This window comes from Cydia pomonella, chromosome 1 (genome assembly GCF_033807575.1).
Source record: "Cydia pomonella isolate Wapato2018A chromosome 1, ilCydPomo1, whole genome shotgun sequence".
NCBI lineage: Eukaryota > Metazoa > Arthropoda > Insecta > Lepidoptera > Tortricidae > Cydia > Cydia pomonella.
The window spans coordinates 37,574,717-37,592,704 of NC_084703.1; the positions used below are offsets into that span (position 1 = coordinate 37,574,717).

Below are 17,988 nucleotides of genomic sequence, written 5' to 3' on the forward strand. Positions count from 1 at the left end.
CATACGCTCAGACACACGAAGGGCTGATTTGTCCATTTTTCTACTACTACATTTAATTAGCGATACAGTAACGTTGCTTGGGCTTCGATCTCCAACAGTAAGAAGTGGATACAGAGACAGTTTTTTTGACCGATGTAACAGCTAACCTTTTTGAACGACATATTTTGGTACGGGTAACAACATTTGTATGGGCCCTTAGGTATTTATTGATATACAATTGAATTGATTGTGTTTTTTTATTATAATAGTTAGCAGTATGGTGTAAGAATTTTGCGTTTGGCAACATTTCTACGGCTACTTGGATCATACAAATGTCTACACAGTGCCATAAAATGTCGTTACTGCCATACAAATGTCGTCAGGGTCTTACAGATGTCTGTATAGTACCATAAAAATGTTAATACTGCCATACAATGTCAATAAAATGCCATATACTCAGTCAGGCTATAAGTTCTGTCAGTAATACTGTCATAGGTAATAATAAATAAATAATCGTGATCTAAATTTTAAAATAAGTAAAAGGCTCATAGATTCTACCGGTGACGAGAGAGCTGGCAGCTTTCTCTCGCAGCGCATAAGTATTGCCATTCAGCGAGGTGAGGGTGAGTTGAATTAAATTAAACTTCAAATTTTTAAATGTCTAAATTACGTTTTGATCATTATAAAACAAGCTTTTAAATCATGGATAACTTTTTTCAGTAAAAGCTTTGTTATACATTTTGTTTGTGACAGAACTTATGACCTGACTAAGGTACAGTTGAACACCGCCTTACAAGGCTATACATATAGTGCCATAAAAATAACGAAATTTAGCGTCCGTATAGCAACTAACTAACTATAAAAAGTAGAATGGTTGTACACTATATTTTTTGTTGATTACACAATCATACCGAATCTAATTAAGTATTAAAAAACATACAAATGTCGAAAAAATATACTCTTCAAAAATTTACCAATAATTTATGCAATAAATAATGTCTATTTCTATAACCCTTTACGTCTTGGGGCTACTTACCCAATTGTAATTGTCATGAGATGCCCTATAGTTGTAGGTATATTTGGGCCAGGGACTGTAGCATTTCTAACATAGACATCATACTTTCTTTGTCTTACGCTAATACTAGCACCGAAAATAAAGCGACAAGTATAGTTTTCTCATTCTTATTTACTGACAAAAATTGGGTTTGCCGGCAGACTATATGTAATTTTAATGGCATTTCAAACGGTATTGTGAGGTCAGTTTTATCTCTTCGTTTTATGATTGGTGCGGTTACAACGCAATTATATATATAGATATATCTATTTAAAAACGGATTCACCTAAACCAGTGGTTCTTAACATTTTCAGTCCTGCCACCCCTATGACTAACTAGGGAACCCCGATTTTATCCCTTCCCCAATAATTATCAATATTCTTTCTTAGAGGACAAATTTTTGTTATCTTTAATTAAGCTTGTTACCTCCGTAAAAAAACAGTTACATACAGTTAGTAATTTTATTACGCCCCACCATAATAATCATAAGTGACATTCGTAAACTCATTTAATATCCGTATTCTGGCGCAACAAATTCCAAATTAAAACTAATTTTCTATTTTTCCCTTATTTAGGTTTGTATTGGCCTTAGTTTGCACAAAGAGTATTTGAAATAGAGGTGTATTGTCAAAGAAAACGTTGTAGCGACGTCAATTTACTGCCATCTTTTGACACATAATTAAAACTATTAGAACGCCATTTGACTTTGATCCTTATTCTTTCACTGATATTTGTTAAATATCAAAAAGGAGCGCCATCTTACCGGGCCCTACCTAAAGGTTATGGCGCCATCGCTCGAAACGATGCTGCTTCCTTTGGCTTTTGATCTATTAGATGGCGCCACTTTTTGATATTTAACACATATCAGTAAAATAATAAGGATCGAAGTGAAATGGCGTTCTAAAAGTTTTAATTATGTGCCGAAAGATGGCAGTAAATTTACGTGGCTACAAAGTTTTCTTTAACAATACACCTCTATTTCAAATTCGCTTTGGCTAGCAATAGGTACCTTACACGTCAACTAGGAAACAAAATAATTTTATTTAATGCCATTGGTAATACATTACATCTATTTCAGTTTATATCGTCCACTTCGCCGTGCAAATGATGGTTTCCTGACCATACGTGTCGTGACGAAATTCCCGTCTGATTTTGATTATTTTTCACGTGCATGGTTACTCAGCACGAAGATCGCTCGGGGGCCTGAGATCGTTGATCCTCATTGGTTACGCGACCAATACTACTCACAGTACGAATACTCCATTCATAATGGTTACGTTATTCCAACGAACGAAGAACAGATATGGACGGTCTACGACAATTTCCAATTCTGGACGCGGGTCCCATTCTATACCTGAAAAACCATAATAATAACACATAAACAAATTCTTGCAACTATTGTTTCTATTTATCTTTAATAGAGATACCTAAACCCAAGCAAGAGTGTTTCACAACGACATCGAGAGTTGAGATTTGTCTTTCTGCACGCATATCACACAACGTTTTACCATGCATTTTGTGAGGAAATAAAAAATATGTATCCGGACTCGGGCATTGGTGGGCTTGCTCAACTTCTTTTTGTAAATTAATCACACATAAAAAAGGGGAAAAGATATTACATTACCATCGTCTTTGAACGCGTTTCGACCAGCTTCTGCCCAGAACATGAGACGCTGTACGGCGTGGGACAGCCTCACAGGCTGACAGTCGGTGCCATTCGTTAGCAAACTTTGCATACCCATCTGGAAAACGTGTACGTAGATCTTGCGTTTAGTACATATCAATTGGTTTATCCGTTGCTTTTAAGTAAATCTATTCAGTATTTGACATTTTAGGGAAAGGATTATTCACTACATCTGTACATGACATACACTTATATATCAACACTTTTAAGGCTAGCGAACACTATAAAACCTAATAAGCCTATAATCCTTATATGCATACTACCGGGTTTAAACTCAGGACCTGCTTTGTAGGCAGGGTCACTACCAACTAGGTTAGGCTAGGAGGCAGTAGCAGTAGGCAGAAAGTAGAAGTACATACGCATAATTGTAATTTGTAAGCATCAAAAGTAGCGAATCAGCCTACTCGTCAAAAGTATCTATCATTCTCTAACAGCTTAACAAAACGATATATCTCTGTATGTATTTTCTTCCTTGCGTTGTCCCGGCATTTTGCCACGGCTCATTTTTACGAAAGCGACTGCCATCTGACCTTCTAACCCTGAGGGTAAATTAGGCCTTGTAGGGATTAGTCCGGTTTCCTCACGATGTTTTCCTTCACCGAAAAGCGACTGGTAAATACCAAATGCTATTTCGTAAATAAGTTCCGAAAACCTTATTGGTACGAGCCGGGGTTTGAACCCGAGACCTCCGGATTGCAAGTCGCAGGCTCCTGCCGTTAGGCCACCACCGCTTCTATCTCGTTTCTGTATGTACATAAATAAATATTGGACATTCTTAGACAAATTGACTAAGTCCCAAGACAGTAAGCTCAAGACTCAGACAACGATAAATATAATATATAAAAATACTTAGAAAACACCCATGACTCAGGAACTGTTCATCACACAAACAAATGCCGTTACCGGGATTCGAACCCAGGACGATCGGTTTCATAGGTAGGGTCACTACCTACTAGGCCAAACCAATATATAATAAATAGAACATATGTATACACATACACATTAGGTGCGTTTTAATGCGAACTGTAGAGATTTATCTCTATTTGGAAAAGTATTACAGGGTGGCAGATACTTTTGGCGCGTTGTTTTATACGCCACTTTAAAGGTTCTCTTTTAGGTTGCGTTTTTACCAGAAATGTGCGAGAAGCGTACCGAGGGATGTGTCTTTTAAAAACCAATAGAATTACTTTTTTTTTTTCTCGCTCAGCGTGTAGTGATTCTATTGGTTCTGAACAAACACATCCCCCGCATAGAATGTGTGATAAACCAAAGCGAACACAAACAACATTGTGTTGACTTGTAAAACGAACTTACATCTTGTAGTTTATTAGGCAGCAATAAAGTCATGCGCAACGTATAGAGCGGTAGTGTGACGGCTATCCTCATCGTGTGCATAACGCCGACCACGGCGTCCAGCCCCACGGCGGCCGCGCGCTCCACCAACGGCCGCAGCGACAGCTCTTTCGGCACCAGGATGAGTAGCGTGAGGCCAGGCATAGCGTACGGTATCTCTATGGCCTGGAATATAAAGATATATCCTCTTAACATTACCAGTTATTACAATATGTATCGACTTTTAAGAAACGTATGACGCAGAAACACCCTGCATTACATACGAGTAGAGTTTGTTCGGAAGGAGAAGAGTCGTGGAATGTATGGGGCCCAATACATTCCACTACTCTTCTCTTTCCGAACAGACTCTAACTTATGTGTAGATGCATATTGTAATTCTATGTTTATGTCACATAGCAGTATTATATTACGTTTTTTTTTTATTCCATTATTTTTATTCCATTATTTTTATTTGTATTTTTTTTATTTAATGCATTTTAGTTATAAGATGTGATGCCATTGAATAAAAAATGTGGATATTCTATAAAAAATATATAGAATAAGGAGAAAATCAATGTGTTTTGTATTAAAAGTCCTATGAGACATGCGTTTGCATCGGCGGCCGGAGTCAACTAGGGCGCCACGCACGTATTTACGCAACGGTTGGAACGAGATAGAAGATGCTACTCTCGCAAATAGTGAAAATCTCTGTAGAAGGGTAATTCTGGATTGCTGCATTCAGATGGAAGACATGTTATCGCGATCACATGAAGTTCAACTCGAGACTTGTTATGCAGAAAGACAGGTACTTCGGAATTAAATAATCTAAGTTACTCTTCGGCCGAAATCTCGCTTCTAGCGAAGGGGTTGACCATTATAGCAACACCACTCACAGATAGCTTTTGGGACAACAACTAATTTCTAGCTCCTAGTGTGATAAATAAACGTTAACTTTAGTCATTATCGCTACGAGTAAGTAATTGATATTTACGGTTATCTGAAAGCAGCCTAACTACAGGTGAAAGTAAATTAGAACAATACTTACTTGCAATTAAAACTCACAAAAAATAATCACGCCAGAATAACACCGTACCTTATCGTGTCCTAATAAAACTGTCACCATTACACGCTTATCGAGGGGGCGTCGCACCCTATCATGTTACAGCAATGGCAGGCCGAGTTTATGCCTGCGGGCGGCCAGTCGTCGAACAGAATGTGGCCCAGAAGGTTCCTTCGAGCTTGCCCCGTCCTCACACTCGTGCTGTGGGCGTGCGTTCTCCTCGCGCGCGCGGAGACGGACGACTGCCCCGACAAGAAAGAGCAGCTCACCGAAGACGCGCGCCTCCGGAAAGACCTCAAATGCGCCTACAATAGCAACTACCGCCCCGTTCTCCACCATCAGGACACAGTCAACGTAGAGGTCGGCTTCCTACTTAAATACATTAGCTTTGATTACCTAGAAGAAACCTTCACCGTTCACAGCTGGGTAATGATGACGTGGAAAGATGAATTCTTGAAGTGGAAACCTAGTGACTATGGAGGTCTAAATATGACATTACTAGAGAGTCACGAAATATGGACCCCGGGACTGGCATTGTTCAACGCAGACGCCAGCAGGTACCAGTCAGACTCGTTCTACACGACCTGCAAAGTGCACAACAATGGCTCGGTGACGTGCGTGCCACACATGGCGCACTCTGGCATCTGCCGCACGACCTTGCGTCGCTGGCCCTACGATGCGCAAAACTGCACTTTATATTTTGGATCCTGGATGCACACCGGGGAGCAGATCAACTTTACTTTTGACCCCGTCCAAGCCGTGAATACTGACGAATATCAGGATGGACCCGGCTGGAGACTTTTGCAAGTGGTTAAAAAAAGATATGCCGGTAAATATGCCTGTTGCCCGAATGATACTTATCCGATGTTAAAATACACATTCGTCATGCAGCGCGAAGCGGCAGGCCCGGCAGCCATCGTTGTCGTCCCTTCCATAGCCATCGTCATGTTAACGTTGATATCGTTAATGTTAGATATCAAGGACAATACGAGGTTAATAGTGGCGTGTTTCAGTCTTTTCTGTCACTTTATATTTTTAACGGAAATCGGCTACGACATACCCAAGGAGAGCGCGGACACGCCCATTATTCTATTGTTCATACGAGATTCGATGGTCGTATCTTTGTTTGCGGTGTTGCTAACGCTGGGGCTTATGTCGCTGCGGACCCGCGCGACGCCGCCGCCGGTGTGGCTGCTACGCGTGACGCGCTTCGTGGCCGCGGGCCCCGTCAAATACGCCGTCTTCACCGAGTTCGACCCTGACCGCGCCCCGGAAGAGAAGGTTACGCTTTCAGAAGACGACGCCGGAACCAGTGCGGTCGAGGACCCAAAGCAAGTATCATCCTGGCTGCAGCTGTCGAATATTATGAACAGTGCCGTGTTCATTATTTCAGTGATAACTTACGCAGTGTTAATAGGCATTTACATTCCGAGAGACCCTTATTAAACTTTGTTCTGTGTATCACACTATTGTATGTACGTAGATACTACCTATAGGTCGCTTTCAATATAGCATGCATGTGAAATATTGTATATGGGTAACGAAATAAAACAATTGATTATTGACCTCTGTGTCCCATTCGTGCAAGTAGGAGTAGGCCATGAGGTCGTTGAGGCGAAAGTAGCGCGACGAGCGGTTGGGCGCGGCGGGCGAGTCGCGGAAGGGCAGCGTGTCGTTGAGCAGCGTAGGCGCCGTGCGCCACGTGCCGCGCAGGTACACCGTGCCCAGCGCCGCCGCGCACACGCCCGCCTCCACCTCCTCCTCCGAGAACGTGTCGTGCATGCTGCCTCCGGAGTCCGACAACACCTTCAAGAGTACACCAACCAATGTTATGTCATTTTGTAATAATGTTGTACCTACATCAGTTGCTGGCCCAGTCACTTGAAATGCTAGAAATGTGCGGCCTACACTAAGAATTAAAGCTTTTTCACTTCTCACCTACCAACGATAATTAGTAAAATCTTGTAGGGCATTGAGGAGTGTCTAGTTTTTAGTCATCAATAACTTAATGATACTTAAGTATGATGAATTCTGGCAATAATCGCAAACCGCGGCACCTGCTCCAGAAAGTATCTACCGTAAAATGCTGCAACTTTGCCATTTAAGCTCAACTTTGCCTATTTCATTTCAATTACGATCTCTCGAATTTGCTTAGTTTTTTCTTGTTTTTTAGAATTTGGTAGTAATTTTCATTATTCTGGCAACACATATTTCATTTTTTTACAATGGTAACTCCATTGTTGCTCCGCCAGTTACGTATCATAAGTCGGCGTGAGTGGCAGCATTTTTTTAGTGTCTCGCAACTTTTGAATTTTTATCTACGAAAAAGGTGTTTTTTGAGAAGTGTTAACGTCCCAGGGTAAGCAAAGACTGTCTATTTCCCGTAAGTTTAATATTTTCAAGAAAAGGACATGATTTCAGCATAATAACGTACCAGGCAATATTGGGCAGTGTTTTGGAAACTTGAATGACACAATTTTGCCTGGGTCTAGGGCTGTCACTAGCTGAATTTTATAAATGTACAGAAAAGAGTAAAAATAGGCTTGCCTAAACTGCTTAAATGAGTTTATTTATTACAAGCTTTTTATTAACTTGCAATGTTTGTTTAAGTCAAATCTTGCAAGTCGATTTTCACCGACTTTCAGTGTGGGTACCTATGTAGATCTGCTGACAATACAATATTAAACTAACGTTAACAAAAAAAACTTATATTAAGATGAAAATTATATAAAAAAACTTATTGCAATCTGTTATTATATTTTTATTGTAGTTACTTGCAATTGTGGTGCGCTGGTGGCCTAGCGGTAAGAGCGTGCGACTTGCAATCCGGAGGTCGCGGGTTCAAACCCCGGCTCGTACCAATGGGTTTTTCGGAACTTATGTACGAAATATCATTTGATATTTACCAGTCGCTTTTCGGTGAAGGAAAACATCGTGAGGAAACCGGACTATTCCTAACAAGGCCTAGTTTACCCTCTGGGTTGGAAGGTCAGATGGCAGTCGCTTTCGTAAAAACTAGTGCCTACGCCAAATCTTGGGATTAGTTGTCAAGCGGACCCCAGGCTCCCATGAGCCGTGGCAAAATGCCGGGACAACGCGAGGAAGAAGAAGACTTGCGATTGTATATTTATTGTATTATAATTATGTTGTATGTTTACTTGTAATTGTCTTTTTGTTCAAAATTTGCAATCTAATTTTCAACCACTTATTAGCCACACCAATTGAGGTGTTTGACATACTTATGTAACTTGGGTGACAATGCAATGTTTATGGTATCATCGAGATGGTCTGATGATGGAGACCGAAAATAGCAACTTCTAAACTACACATAATAAACCCACTGTGTTTAGGCTCATTTGATTTGTCTTATCGAAATCTGGGTTGTTAGGTGTCAGGTCGATTACAATTGGAGTTCAAAGGTGATGGGTGATTAGAACTTTACACTATAATAATGTATTGAAAATTAGCAAAATAGTGTATCTGCAATGTACTTGTAATAAAAAAATTAAAATAAGTTCAAATTATTAAATACTAAAAGAAAAAGAAATCAAACAACATTATATTACATTTGTTTGTTGATTATTTTGTAACTAACAATATAAATAGATTTTTTTAATAATAATAATTTTTTGGCACAACCCTACAGTTAACGATATTTTTGTATAGAAAGTTTGTGGAACCTGCTACAACTTTACCTATTGCATGTGAAAAAAAAAGTATTAAGTTTATGGCAATAATTTGACTGTCAGGGACAAGCATAATGTCTCATGCACAAGAGTAAATATTATTGCAAATAGCAACACCTTATTTATGGAGATATCCGTCTAGGCAAAGTTACGTCTTAGGCCTACAACTTTGCCTGCCACTTTGATTGCTTGTAAATCGGAAATACAGTATGATTAGGTAATGAGATTTGAGTCTTATCTGGTAAGGCATAGGGTATGTTTTCCGACTAATACTCATGAAACTCATAATGAAAAATAGGTTCACAGATATATGAAAAAAACGTCAAAATCCAGGCAAAGTTGCAGCGTTTTACGGTACTATAATTTCTAGGATAACAATAAATGCATTGCGGCATCGTTATTTTGCCGAGCAATATTATGTCAAACAATAGTTGTTCGTTATTACGGATAGAAGTTACGTTACCATACTGTTAAGGGTTTCGGCAAGTTGTGTAGAAGTTTCGTTGCCGACGAGCCAGCTCAGGCGCAGCGGCAGAACGCGCGCGGCGGCGCCGTGGAGCCCGTTTCCAGCTGCCACCCGCTGCAGCACCAGCCGCGACGACCACCGGAATTTCAGCTCTTCGCTGGATTTTGGAAGCCATGATACTGTTCGTTCTAAAATCTCGATTTTGTCCTACGAACAAATATTACTTATTCTAACTATCAAACCCAGAGTTAAGCTCAGTACCCCTAGTGTAAATTTTATCGACATCATAACGTGACGAACGCGTTTGCGTTAAGTCTCATTTTGTATAGGATTTTGAGTTTCCAAAACGTCCCGCTTGGCGCGCTCTTTCTAAATCCAATACAAAATGAGACTAAACGCACACGCGTACGTCACGTTTCAAAATCGAATTTATTTACACTAGGGGTACTGAACACTAAACCTAGAGGGTGAAAGGGTTGATTGACTGAACCTGTCTTTGATTTAGTTAATAATGCACATAGTTGATAAGCATAATAATTTTTAAGAAAAAAAAACCGACTTCATTGAGGAAGACCGGTGAAAGAACGATTATTATTGATTTTAGATTACATACAATGACATTAAAAAGACAGCGTCCTACGCCTAATTATGTAGAAAAGGATTTTTTGCCACTGCACCCACCTTGACACATTTCACATTTGCCCTATGGTTGACTGGTAAGATACCCGCAATAGGGTATTCGACTGTATTTAAGATAAATTATTTCACACCATGCATGAAATAAAGCACCAGATAATTATTAAAAAAACTAAATAGGATAGGAATATAAAAATGTGCCTTGAAAACCTAACTGCTTGGCAAAGAGAACAAATTGCCAAACGTGAACTATGCATCATTGAAGAGTTCCGTTCTGTTCATCATCAGCAGTTCCACTTCATCAAATGTCACTTCTACAAATGTAAATACCTGATTTGTTATAACATTTGAGGAGTTCCCTCGAGTCCTAATGGACCCCATCGTCAGAACTCGAACTTGACAAAAATTTGTCTTGAAAATCTAATTTGCTTAACAAACACAGCGAAGAGGACAAATCGCCAAACGTGTACTATGCGTCGTTGAAGAGTTCCATTCTGATCATCATCAGCAGTTCCACTTCATCAAATATCACTTTTTTAAATGCTTGATTTGTTACAGAAAATACAAAAATCACTATATGTATGCCTTTCACATTTGAAGAGTTCCCTCAATTTCTCATGGATCCCATCATCAGAACTGAGTTTTGACAAAAACGGGACCAATCTGTATATAAATCAATTCAAACGAAAAAATTTTTTTCAAACCGGTTCATAAATGACGGAGTTATGGAGTAACAAACATTTAAAAAAAAATACATATAACCGAATTGATAACCTCTTTTGAAATCTTGAAGTCGGTTAAAAAGTTGGTGTCACTTACTGCTTCCGACATATTTAAGCCAAAATATTCTTCTATTTCTCGAACTGCGTTTTGATCCATTGTAAGAGACAGCGACATCAGCAGGTGGTATAAGAAAAGCCCTGATTGTAAAAAGCTAATCCCGTTTTCTTTCCGATTGTCTGGACTAATAGCGGTCAACTTATTAAATGCCGACTGCGAACAAAAATTATATAAATAACATAAATATTGTTATTTAACCGCAACCTAGGTGTAAGAAGAATATGCGAAGCGAAAAGTTGAATATAATTTCACGGATATTTGAGATGCATAGCATAAATGCATGAGTTACGGTATGACTTAGGTACCTACATACAGTTTTACTACTTGTTATGAAATGAAACAATTAAATTAGCAAGCCGGCATTGCATGGATCACTATTGCGGTATAGTATACCTACAACTACATTGTACTTATGCATCAGCCGCAATAGTGACCTATGCAATAGGTACTTGCTCAGGTATAGGTAATTTTTACATAATTACTAGTAGAAGACTATTAATTAAAAACGTGACCAGATCAGAAGTACAGGAAAGTTAAAAAACAGTAATTACTCACCAATAAAAACTTACGTTCAACTTGATCTAGTGTTTTCCTGAACATTTTAAAAAGAATGTCTGTTTTTGTTGGTCTATTTTTTTGGTCAGTTTCATTACTGTTGTGGGAAGACGTGTTAAAGGAAGTTGTTGAGGTGGTTCCGTAGTGATATTGCATTAAACTTGGCACCGACTCCGTAGTTGCCACATCCAAGGGCGGGACAGTGGTGGATGCATTCCATGAATTGTGCATATGATCACGATCAGCCTTATTTTGCAGCAACTTTGGTTTTGTGTTTGTGACCCTTTTACTATTTGCATCATTCATTCTTCTTCCATTGAAAGTATTATTAAAAAATGGTCCCGGCTTGTCAGAACTCATTTTATTTTTAACAGAATTCTTCTGGTATGTGATCATAGACTCACTTGTTTTATTTAAGCTGTTTAACGTCACAGTTGTAATTCGAGATAAATTGTTAATCGGTGAATGTGCACTGGGTGGATGTGTGGACACTGTGGATGTCATTAGCGATAAAAGCCTATAATGGTCCGTTCGGTCTGAATGCACAGGCAAACTGATCTTATTTACTCGTAGCATGGGATAATTACTAAGCGGCCATACTTGCCCTTTGCGATTTATTCGCACGGTCGAATCCCATACAGGTATGATTTTCAAAGGGGTAGAACCCGTTGCAAACCTTGGATACCAATTTATACAACACTTAGGACACGCACTATACAAGTAACAATTTTTCCACGCAGACTGAGAGTACCGGTGCATTTTGAAGGGAGTTATAGACCGTGAAATAGGGTTTAAAGTAAGAAGTCGTTGGCCTTTCACACCAATGAAACTTGATACAACGTAGGCCACAATTAAGAATATACGGATCCGCGAATCATGCCTGCGCGGACTGCAAGAATACTCGTACGAGTAGGTGTCCGCACGTGAAAATATACGTTGTTTAACGGCCAGCGTACTACACGCCACCGCGGCCGTCCGCATGGCTTATCTGACTGCATTCGCTTTGGCGAGAAATTGGCTAAAGTAATCTTTCGTTTTGATATGCTTAATAAACGAATGCGTCATACGGTACGATGGCATGGTCCTCAGTGCCCAGTAATTTTTCAAAGCATTCTTATCATTAACACACTAATAGCATATCCAACAAAAAACCAATTCAAAGCTTTCTATGCTTTCTTTCTGAACCAATTATAAGACATAGGTATGTATGTATCTTAGCAACAACAGTGGTATTAGTCCCTATAAAGTAAAAACGAAGAAAATATGACAATGGTTTTATTTTAACTAGGTTACATCTAAATTTTCTCTCTCCTCACAGCCAGGTTTATGTCGCAGTTTATCTTGACGTTGATGTTGACGGAAGCGAGCTGCGTGGCGAAGAACTTGAAGATGTAGGGTATGTCAAGTGAGACGAGGTGACCTTCGCCGCAGAGCCGGCACGTTTCCTTGGCGCCCAGCGGGCCGCCCACGATCGGGCCCAGCAACGACCCGCATTTCACGCACATTATCGCCTGAAAGGCACAAGCATTGTGTCAGTATAATGGACATCTTTAGGGTTCAAAGCAGAGATGAGCAAGTTAGCGGACCGGTAATCGAGGACAAAACCATGGAATCGCACTAATGGAAAAGCAGCCTTATAAAATAGAGTGTCAGGCCGTGCTCAGTGTATGGTTCCGTAATTACCCGTCCGTCACAATAGTATGCCTTTAGACGAGGGCTATTAGTATTAGTAAGTATAATGTATATAACAAACAAAAGGGAGTACCTTCGTAGCATAAAGGGCATATAATTTTAATATTATCTTTTTAAAAGTCGGTTTTTTATGATTTTATTTTACTTTTTAAATTTTTGTTATGAGTGTCGTTATCCTGCAGGACGTGTATCTATCTAGCCAAAGAGTATTTTCACTAAAAATTGTGCGTTCAAGTTCATATTTGTCTGGCTGTGAATTAGATTTGAAGTATGTCCTTATTCCTCATGGAACCCATCATCAGAACTTGACAATGACAAAAATGTTGTTATATTCCCGTTTGTCCCCGCCCCATGTGACCACGGCTATACATGGGGCGGAAACAAATGGGAATGTTTTACCTATATGCAGCGCCTATTCCCATCTATGCGCGGCGGGACAAACGGGAATAATAAAAATGGATTTTAAAAACCAGTGGCGGGGCAAGACCAAATCTTTATGTGGGCTAATTTAGCTTACATTTAGCAAGGCCATCTGGTGGCGCAAGAAATAACGAACATTTTTACGTTGTGCCCGAGTATACACAAATATGTATACACGACTTTATTGCCCATATATTAAGGTAGTTTATACATATTTTTGGCACATTTTTCGTATCGTTATTTTCATTTCAGACGTGACTGTACGTAGTATGTGTAATCAATATTATAGGTAAGTTATGTATTACTATAATTATAAAGTTGTCCTTAAGGTAAAATATATGAAAAATCGCTTCTAACAGAATGTACAAACGTGGAATCACGGGACAGGCTTAGCCTATTGTGACCCCCAAAATTTATGTAAATGTATCTGACTGGTTATTAAAACAAAATTTTACTTTACTTTATTTGAGGCGCGAGGCCCTTCTGTTCTGACCGCGAGGCCGAAGACGACAAATCGCTAAACGCGAAATAGCGTGCGTCGTTGAAGAGTTCCGTTCTGGCCTTCATCAGTAGTTCGACTTCATCAAATTGCACTGTTTTGAATGCAAATGCTTGATTTGATGATAAAAGATCGTAAATCGCTAAATATTATTCATATGACTGGATTTTGACACAAATGGAATCAATCTGAAACTATATACTTTAAACAAAAAAAAACCAATTGGTTGAGAAAGGGAGTTCTGAGAAAAAAAAAAGTCTAATTAATAACCTCCTATTCTTAAAGTCGGATAAAAATTTCTGGATATTGGTTGTAGAGACCATGAAAATAATAGGTATGTAGTATGTATATGTATACTTATCACTACATATTATAAAACAAATTCCCCCGCCGCGTCTGTCTGTATGTTCGCGATATAAGCATACTCGTATTTGTTGCTTAAAATAAGATCCCAACCTATATTGTAACAACACTTACAAAAACCAATAAAATATTTTTCATTATTTCGCGATAAACTTAAAAACTACTGAACGGATCTTCATGCGGTTTTCACCTATCAATAGAGTGATTCTTAAAGGTTTAGGTGTATACTTTTTTAAAGTTTTATGTAACCCGTGCAAAGCCGGGGTGGGTCTTTAGTACTGTGTTAAACAAGTTAACAATCATGTCAGCCGAAACATGGTCAACACAATAACATATTATACCGGGTGGGGCACAGTAATAGAAGGAAAAAACTATACTCTAGGTTGTACGCCTCAAACTAACCAACATTTGTTCAACAACTATTAAATAACTTGTTATTCGATTTAGTACACTTCAAAGTTTATTCTATTCTAAGACACAATGTGTTGCGAATGGTATTATGTTTAAGGCGTGACAAGCAACGTCAATAGGCGGGTCCTGGCGGGCTGGTTTGTGCGTGAGGAAATTGACTCGCGCGTATGCTCGCTCTGTGCGGACCCGCCTAATTAAATTGTCGGTGGCGTACATTGAAGATAATATTTAATCGCATGAAAAATAGGAAGTCCAAACCTTCATAAATTTTAAAAGTTATTGAACAAAAGTGTTACCTTTTGAGGAGTACAATCTATGTTTTAATTATTTGCTAATTTTACAGGCCCACCCGGTATAACCTAGCTAACAATATTAATAACAATGTTATAGTACTATCAATCTGGTTAACAATACTCATAACAAAACATATATTGATTTAACGATTTACGGCTCTCAGACTTAAATAAAAAAATAAAAATAGAACGTGTCGTCTACGGTACTTTGCGATCACACGTTTCCCATAGAAAATAAATATATTTTCAGTAAGACCGAATCAATTTAAATCAACATTAGAAGGAACAAATTGATGTTAAACAAATAAATATATTATTTATCACCAGCACGAATCGTGTCAAATCAAACTGGATAAACCTACAGCTTGATTCTCAGAAGTTGGTGTATGAACCAATTAGTGTCAGAAACTATTTATGTGTTTACTTCATTTTATAAGTATAGGTTGTGACAGAATTGAATTAACATTTTCTAATTTTTTGAGACGCCCATTTTGACTAGAATTTATAGAACCGACGAACGCGTCACCTATGTACAAAGTAAACTGGTGACGTAAGTTATACTGAACTCAGAGTTCGTTGCCTGGTATCACTGGCAAGAACTAGCATTAAATCTTGATGGGTTAAGCAAGGATGGAGGATACAAGATTTTGGATCTATGAATTTAATATGAATGAATGGAAATGACGTGTTAATTTCCCGGTGGGTAGCTAAGCCCAACCGCTCAACATCCACCATCAAACGTGTAATAGTAAATGCAGTGTGTCAGTATACATACATCGACTAGCTCTGTATTTAGAGCTACGCACATGTATCTTGAGAAGGGGCTAGCGCAACATTATAGTTTTATATTGGGCTTAACACGTTTAAATCAAGGGCAAATGCCATGAAAAAAAATCACACGGAAACTAGACTATAGTTTACGGGCAGATTCCAATCAAAACTTAAAATTTCCTTTCCTATCTAATTACGGGCGTAAAGCCTCTTAATGTACAGTCAGTATTTTTGCATATACTGTGAAGGGTAATATACTGTTAAGTTAAATCCATACAAATATTTCAGGTCAAAAATCTTGCGCAGTGAGTCAAACAAGTAAACCGATAAAGCCGCTGAAAACGTTTCCGTTTTACACCTTGTACGTAATAATAAAATGGGCTCATGTATAGTGTACTGACCTGGCTCTTATCGGAGCACTCTAGCAGCCGGTCCTGCAGCAGGAAGGCCGCCCCGTGTGAGATGAGCGCGTCGCGCTCCATCTCTCCGAAACGGACACCACCACCCCGCCGGCGACCCTTCACCGGCTGGCGCGTCAGGCGGTCCACCGCGCCGGTCGTACGGACCTATGTAAGGAAGCATTCGTATTAGATACAGGCGTGAGCTAAAATATTGGAGCTGTGCCGCACACTTTGTACCGTTGCCAACGACGTGCCAACAACGTTGTGCCATCTCTCATAAGGATCTGTATATTACAACGCGCATGTGCACGTCTACGCACACGCAGCCGGTGTGCACAGTTGGTAACTTTGTTACTGCAATTTAACTGAATTAATTTATTGAATATCAGAATTCAGAATATAGGCAGTTGGCAGTTATCTGACCGCCAACCATTAGAATGAAGGGATATAACTTACACGTGGTGTTAAAAAGTAACGGTTATTTTATCACGTGAATATAGTCCACCATAATACGCCTGCAGATGAAATAAAACTAGGAAGATTTTAAGTGTTAACAATCCGCGAACAAAGAATATACGAGTATAATTTAACAATTGCATTCGTACGGATTATATAGATAGATGGTTATTCCTACCAGTTACCACCAAGTAGTTATCAGTGGTAACAGCTGAGATTTTTTGTCTAGAGATAAAACTGCGCACTGGGATTTTATTTTATAATTACCACCTAAGTAATGTTTTCAGTAGTTACCACTAAAATTTTGTAATGTTCAATACTGGTAAAAATACTTAGATAAGGGTCGGCTGCACCTAACCGTCTGTCACCGTGTACGCAACATTTTATTATATGGTAAATTGGACAGTTCATTGGTGAGTGCCGTTGATCAGTCCGTCAACTGTGCAACCGGCCCTAAATATAAAATAGAAAATTGTTAAAATGGCTCTTATTGTTTTGCTGTTCGTGGCTATACTGTTAAACTGGTCTGTGTAGATTTATTTTATACTTGTACCGACAAACTAATTTAAAAATGGGGACAGGTGAGAAAAATATTCTCAATTATTACATTCGGTGGTAACTAATAGAAAAACCCAACGGCCGCGATAGGCACGAAACGGGATAGCTGTTGGTTCTCTGTATAATAAATAAATAATTATACATCTATCTACGCTTTAAATCGTCGACGGTGGGTCAGCTCCGTCAGCTCTATTCGGTCTAGCCGGCCGACCGACTCGGCCCCTGTCTGATCAAATATTTGACCGTAAAAGGTTCAAAGTTTAGGCTCACCTGCCACTTGTCGGACACCATGTGCCTGAGCCGCTGGTAGTGTATGACGCCGAAGAAGATGTCAGCCTGCATCTCGCGGCCGTCGACGCCGCTGTACATGCGCTCGGTGCCGTAGTGGTTGTAGCCGGCCGCTTCCAGCAGCTTGCCGAAGTATTCAATGGCGGTGTCCTTTTCGTTGAAACGGAACGGGGTCGCGTCGTGTACCTATTTAGGTTATTTAATTTTAGCTTAGTTAAACACTAGTGGAGTAAAATTATATTCATGATGATATAGATTCGCAGTACAAGGTATTACGGACGATCTGTGATTAAGGCAAAAGGGCATTGGTCTCTACAGCTGTCAACAAAAAACGAACAAACAAAAACTCCTTGTCGATGCAGTTGCAGGCATCCTTAGGCTACGGTGAACGTCTACAATGGATGGTTTGTGTATGTGACCAAGAATACCCAACTCCAGACTTTGTTCCAACCGGGTATCAAGCATAATATCAAGAAAAACAGTGTAGAAATTGGAGGAGCCTTCTGTAAGCTAGAATTTTCAGTAAACCGAGATCAGGTTAGCA

General features: G+C 39.4%; 3 protein-coding genes across 3 annotated transcripts in view; 1 reads left to right on the forward strand and 2 right to left on the reverse strand.

Annotated features, from left to right (window-relative positions):
• Positions 1–2,055: 2,055 nt before the first annotated feature.
• Positions 2,056–12,415, reverse strand: LOC133522181 (serpin I2-like). The gene is made up of 7 exons (XM_061857415.1): positions 11,293–12,415; positions 10,717–10,890; positions 9,259–9,468; positions 6,676–6,915; positions 4,032–4,235; positions 2,658–2,775; positions 2,056–2,387 (listed from the first exon to the last, which is right to left on the reverse strand). Exons 1-7 carry the CDS (start codon positions 12,271–12,273, stop codon positions 2,278–2,280), a joined length of 2,037 nt encoding a protein of 678 aa, XP_061713399.1. The 5' UTR covers positions 12,274–12,415; the 3' UTR covers positions 2,056–2,277.
• Positions 4,309–6,674, forward strand: LOC133522191 (neuronal acetylcholine receptor subunit alpha-5-like). Its single transcript, XM_061857426.1, has one exon. It carries the CDS (start codon positions 5,206–5,208, stop codon positions 6,553–6,555), a length of 1,350 nt encoding a protein of 449 aa, XP_061713410.1. The 5' UTR covers positions 4,309–5,205; the 3' UTR covers positions 6,556–6,674.
• A 139-nt stretch (positions 12,416–12,554) lies between the features above and the next one.
• LOC133522173 (DNA-directed RNA polymerase I subunit RPA2) overlaps positions 12,555–17,988 on the reverse strand; it is a 29,251-nt gene continuing 23,817 nt past the window's right edge. The window contains exons 18-20 of the mRNA XM_061857404.1: positions 17,427–17,630; positions 16,143–16,307; positions 12,555–12,803 (exon numbers count right to left, since the gene is read on the reverse strand). Of these exons, the coding sequence (XP_061713388.1) occupies positions 12,588–12,803; positions 16,143–16,307; positions 17,427–17,630 (585 nt within the window). The 3' untranslated portion in view covers positions 12,555–12,587. The remainder of the gene's footprint in view (positions 12,804–16,142; positions 16,308–17,426; positions 17,631–17,988) is intronic.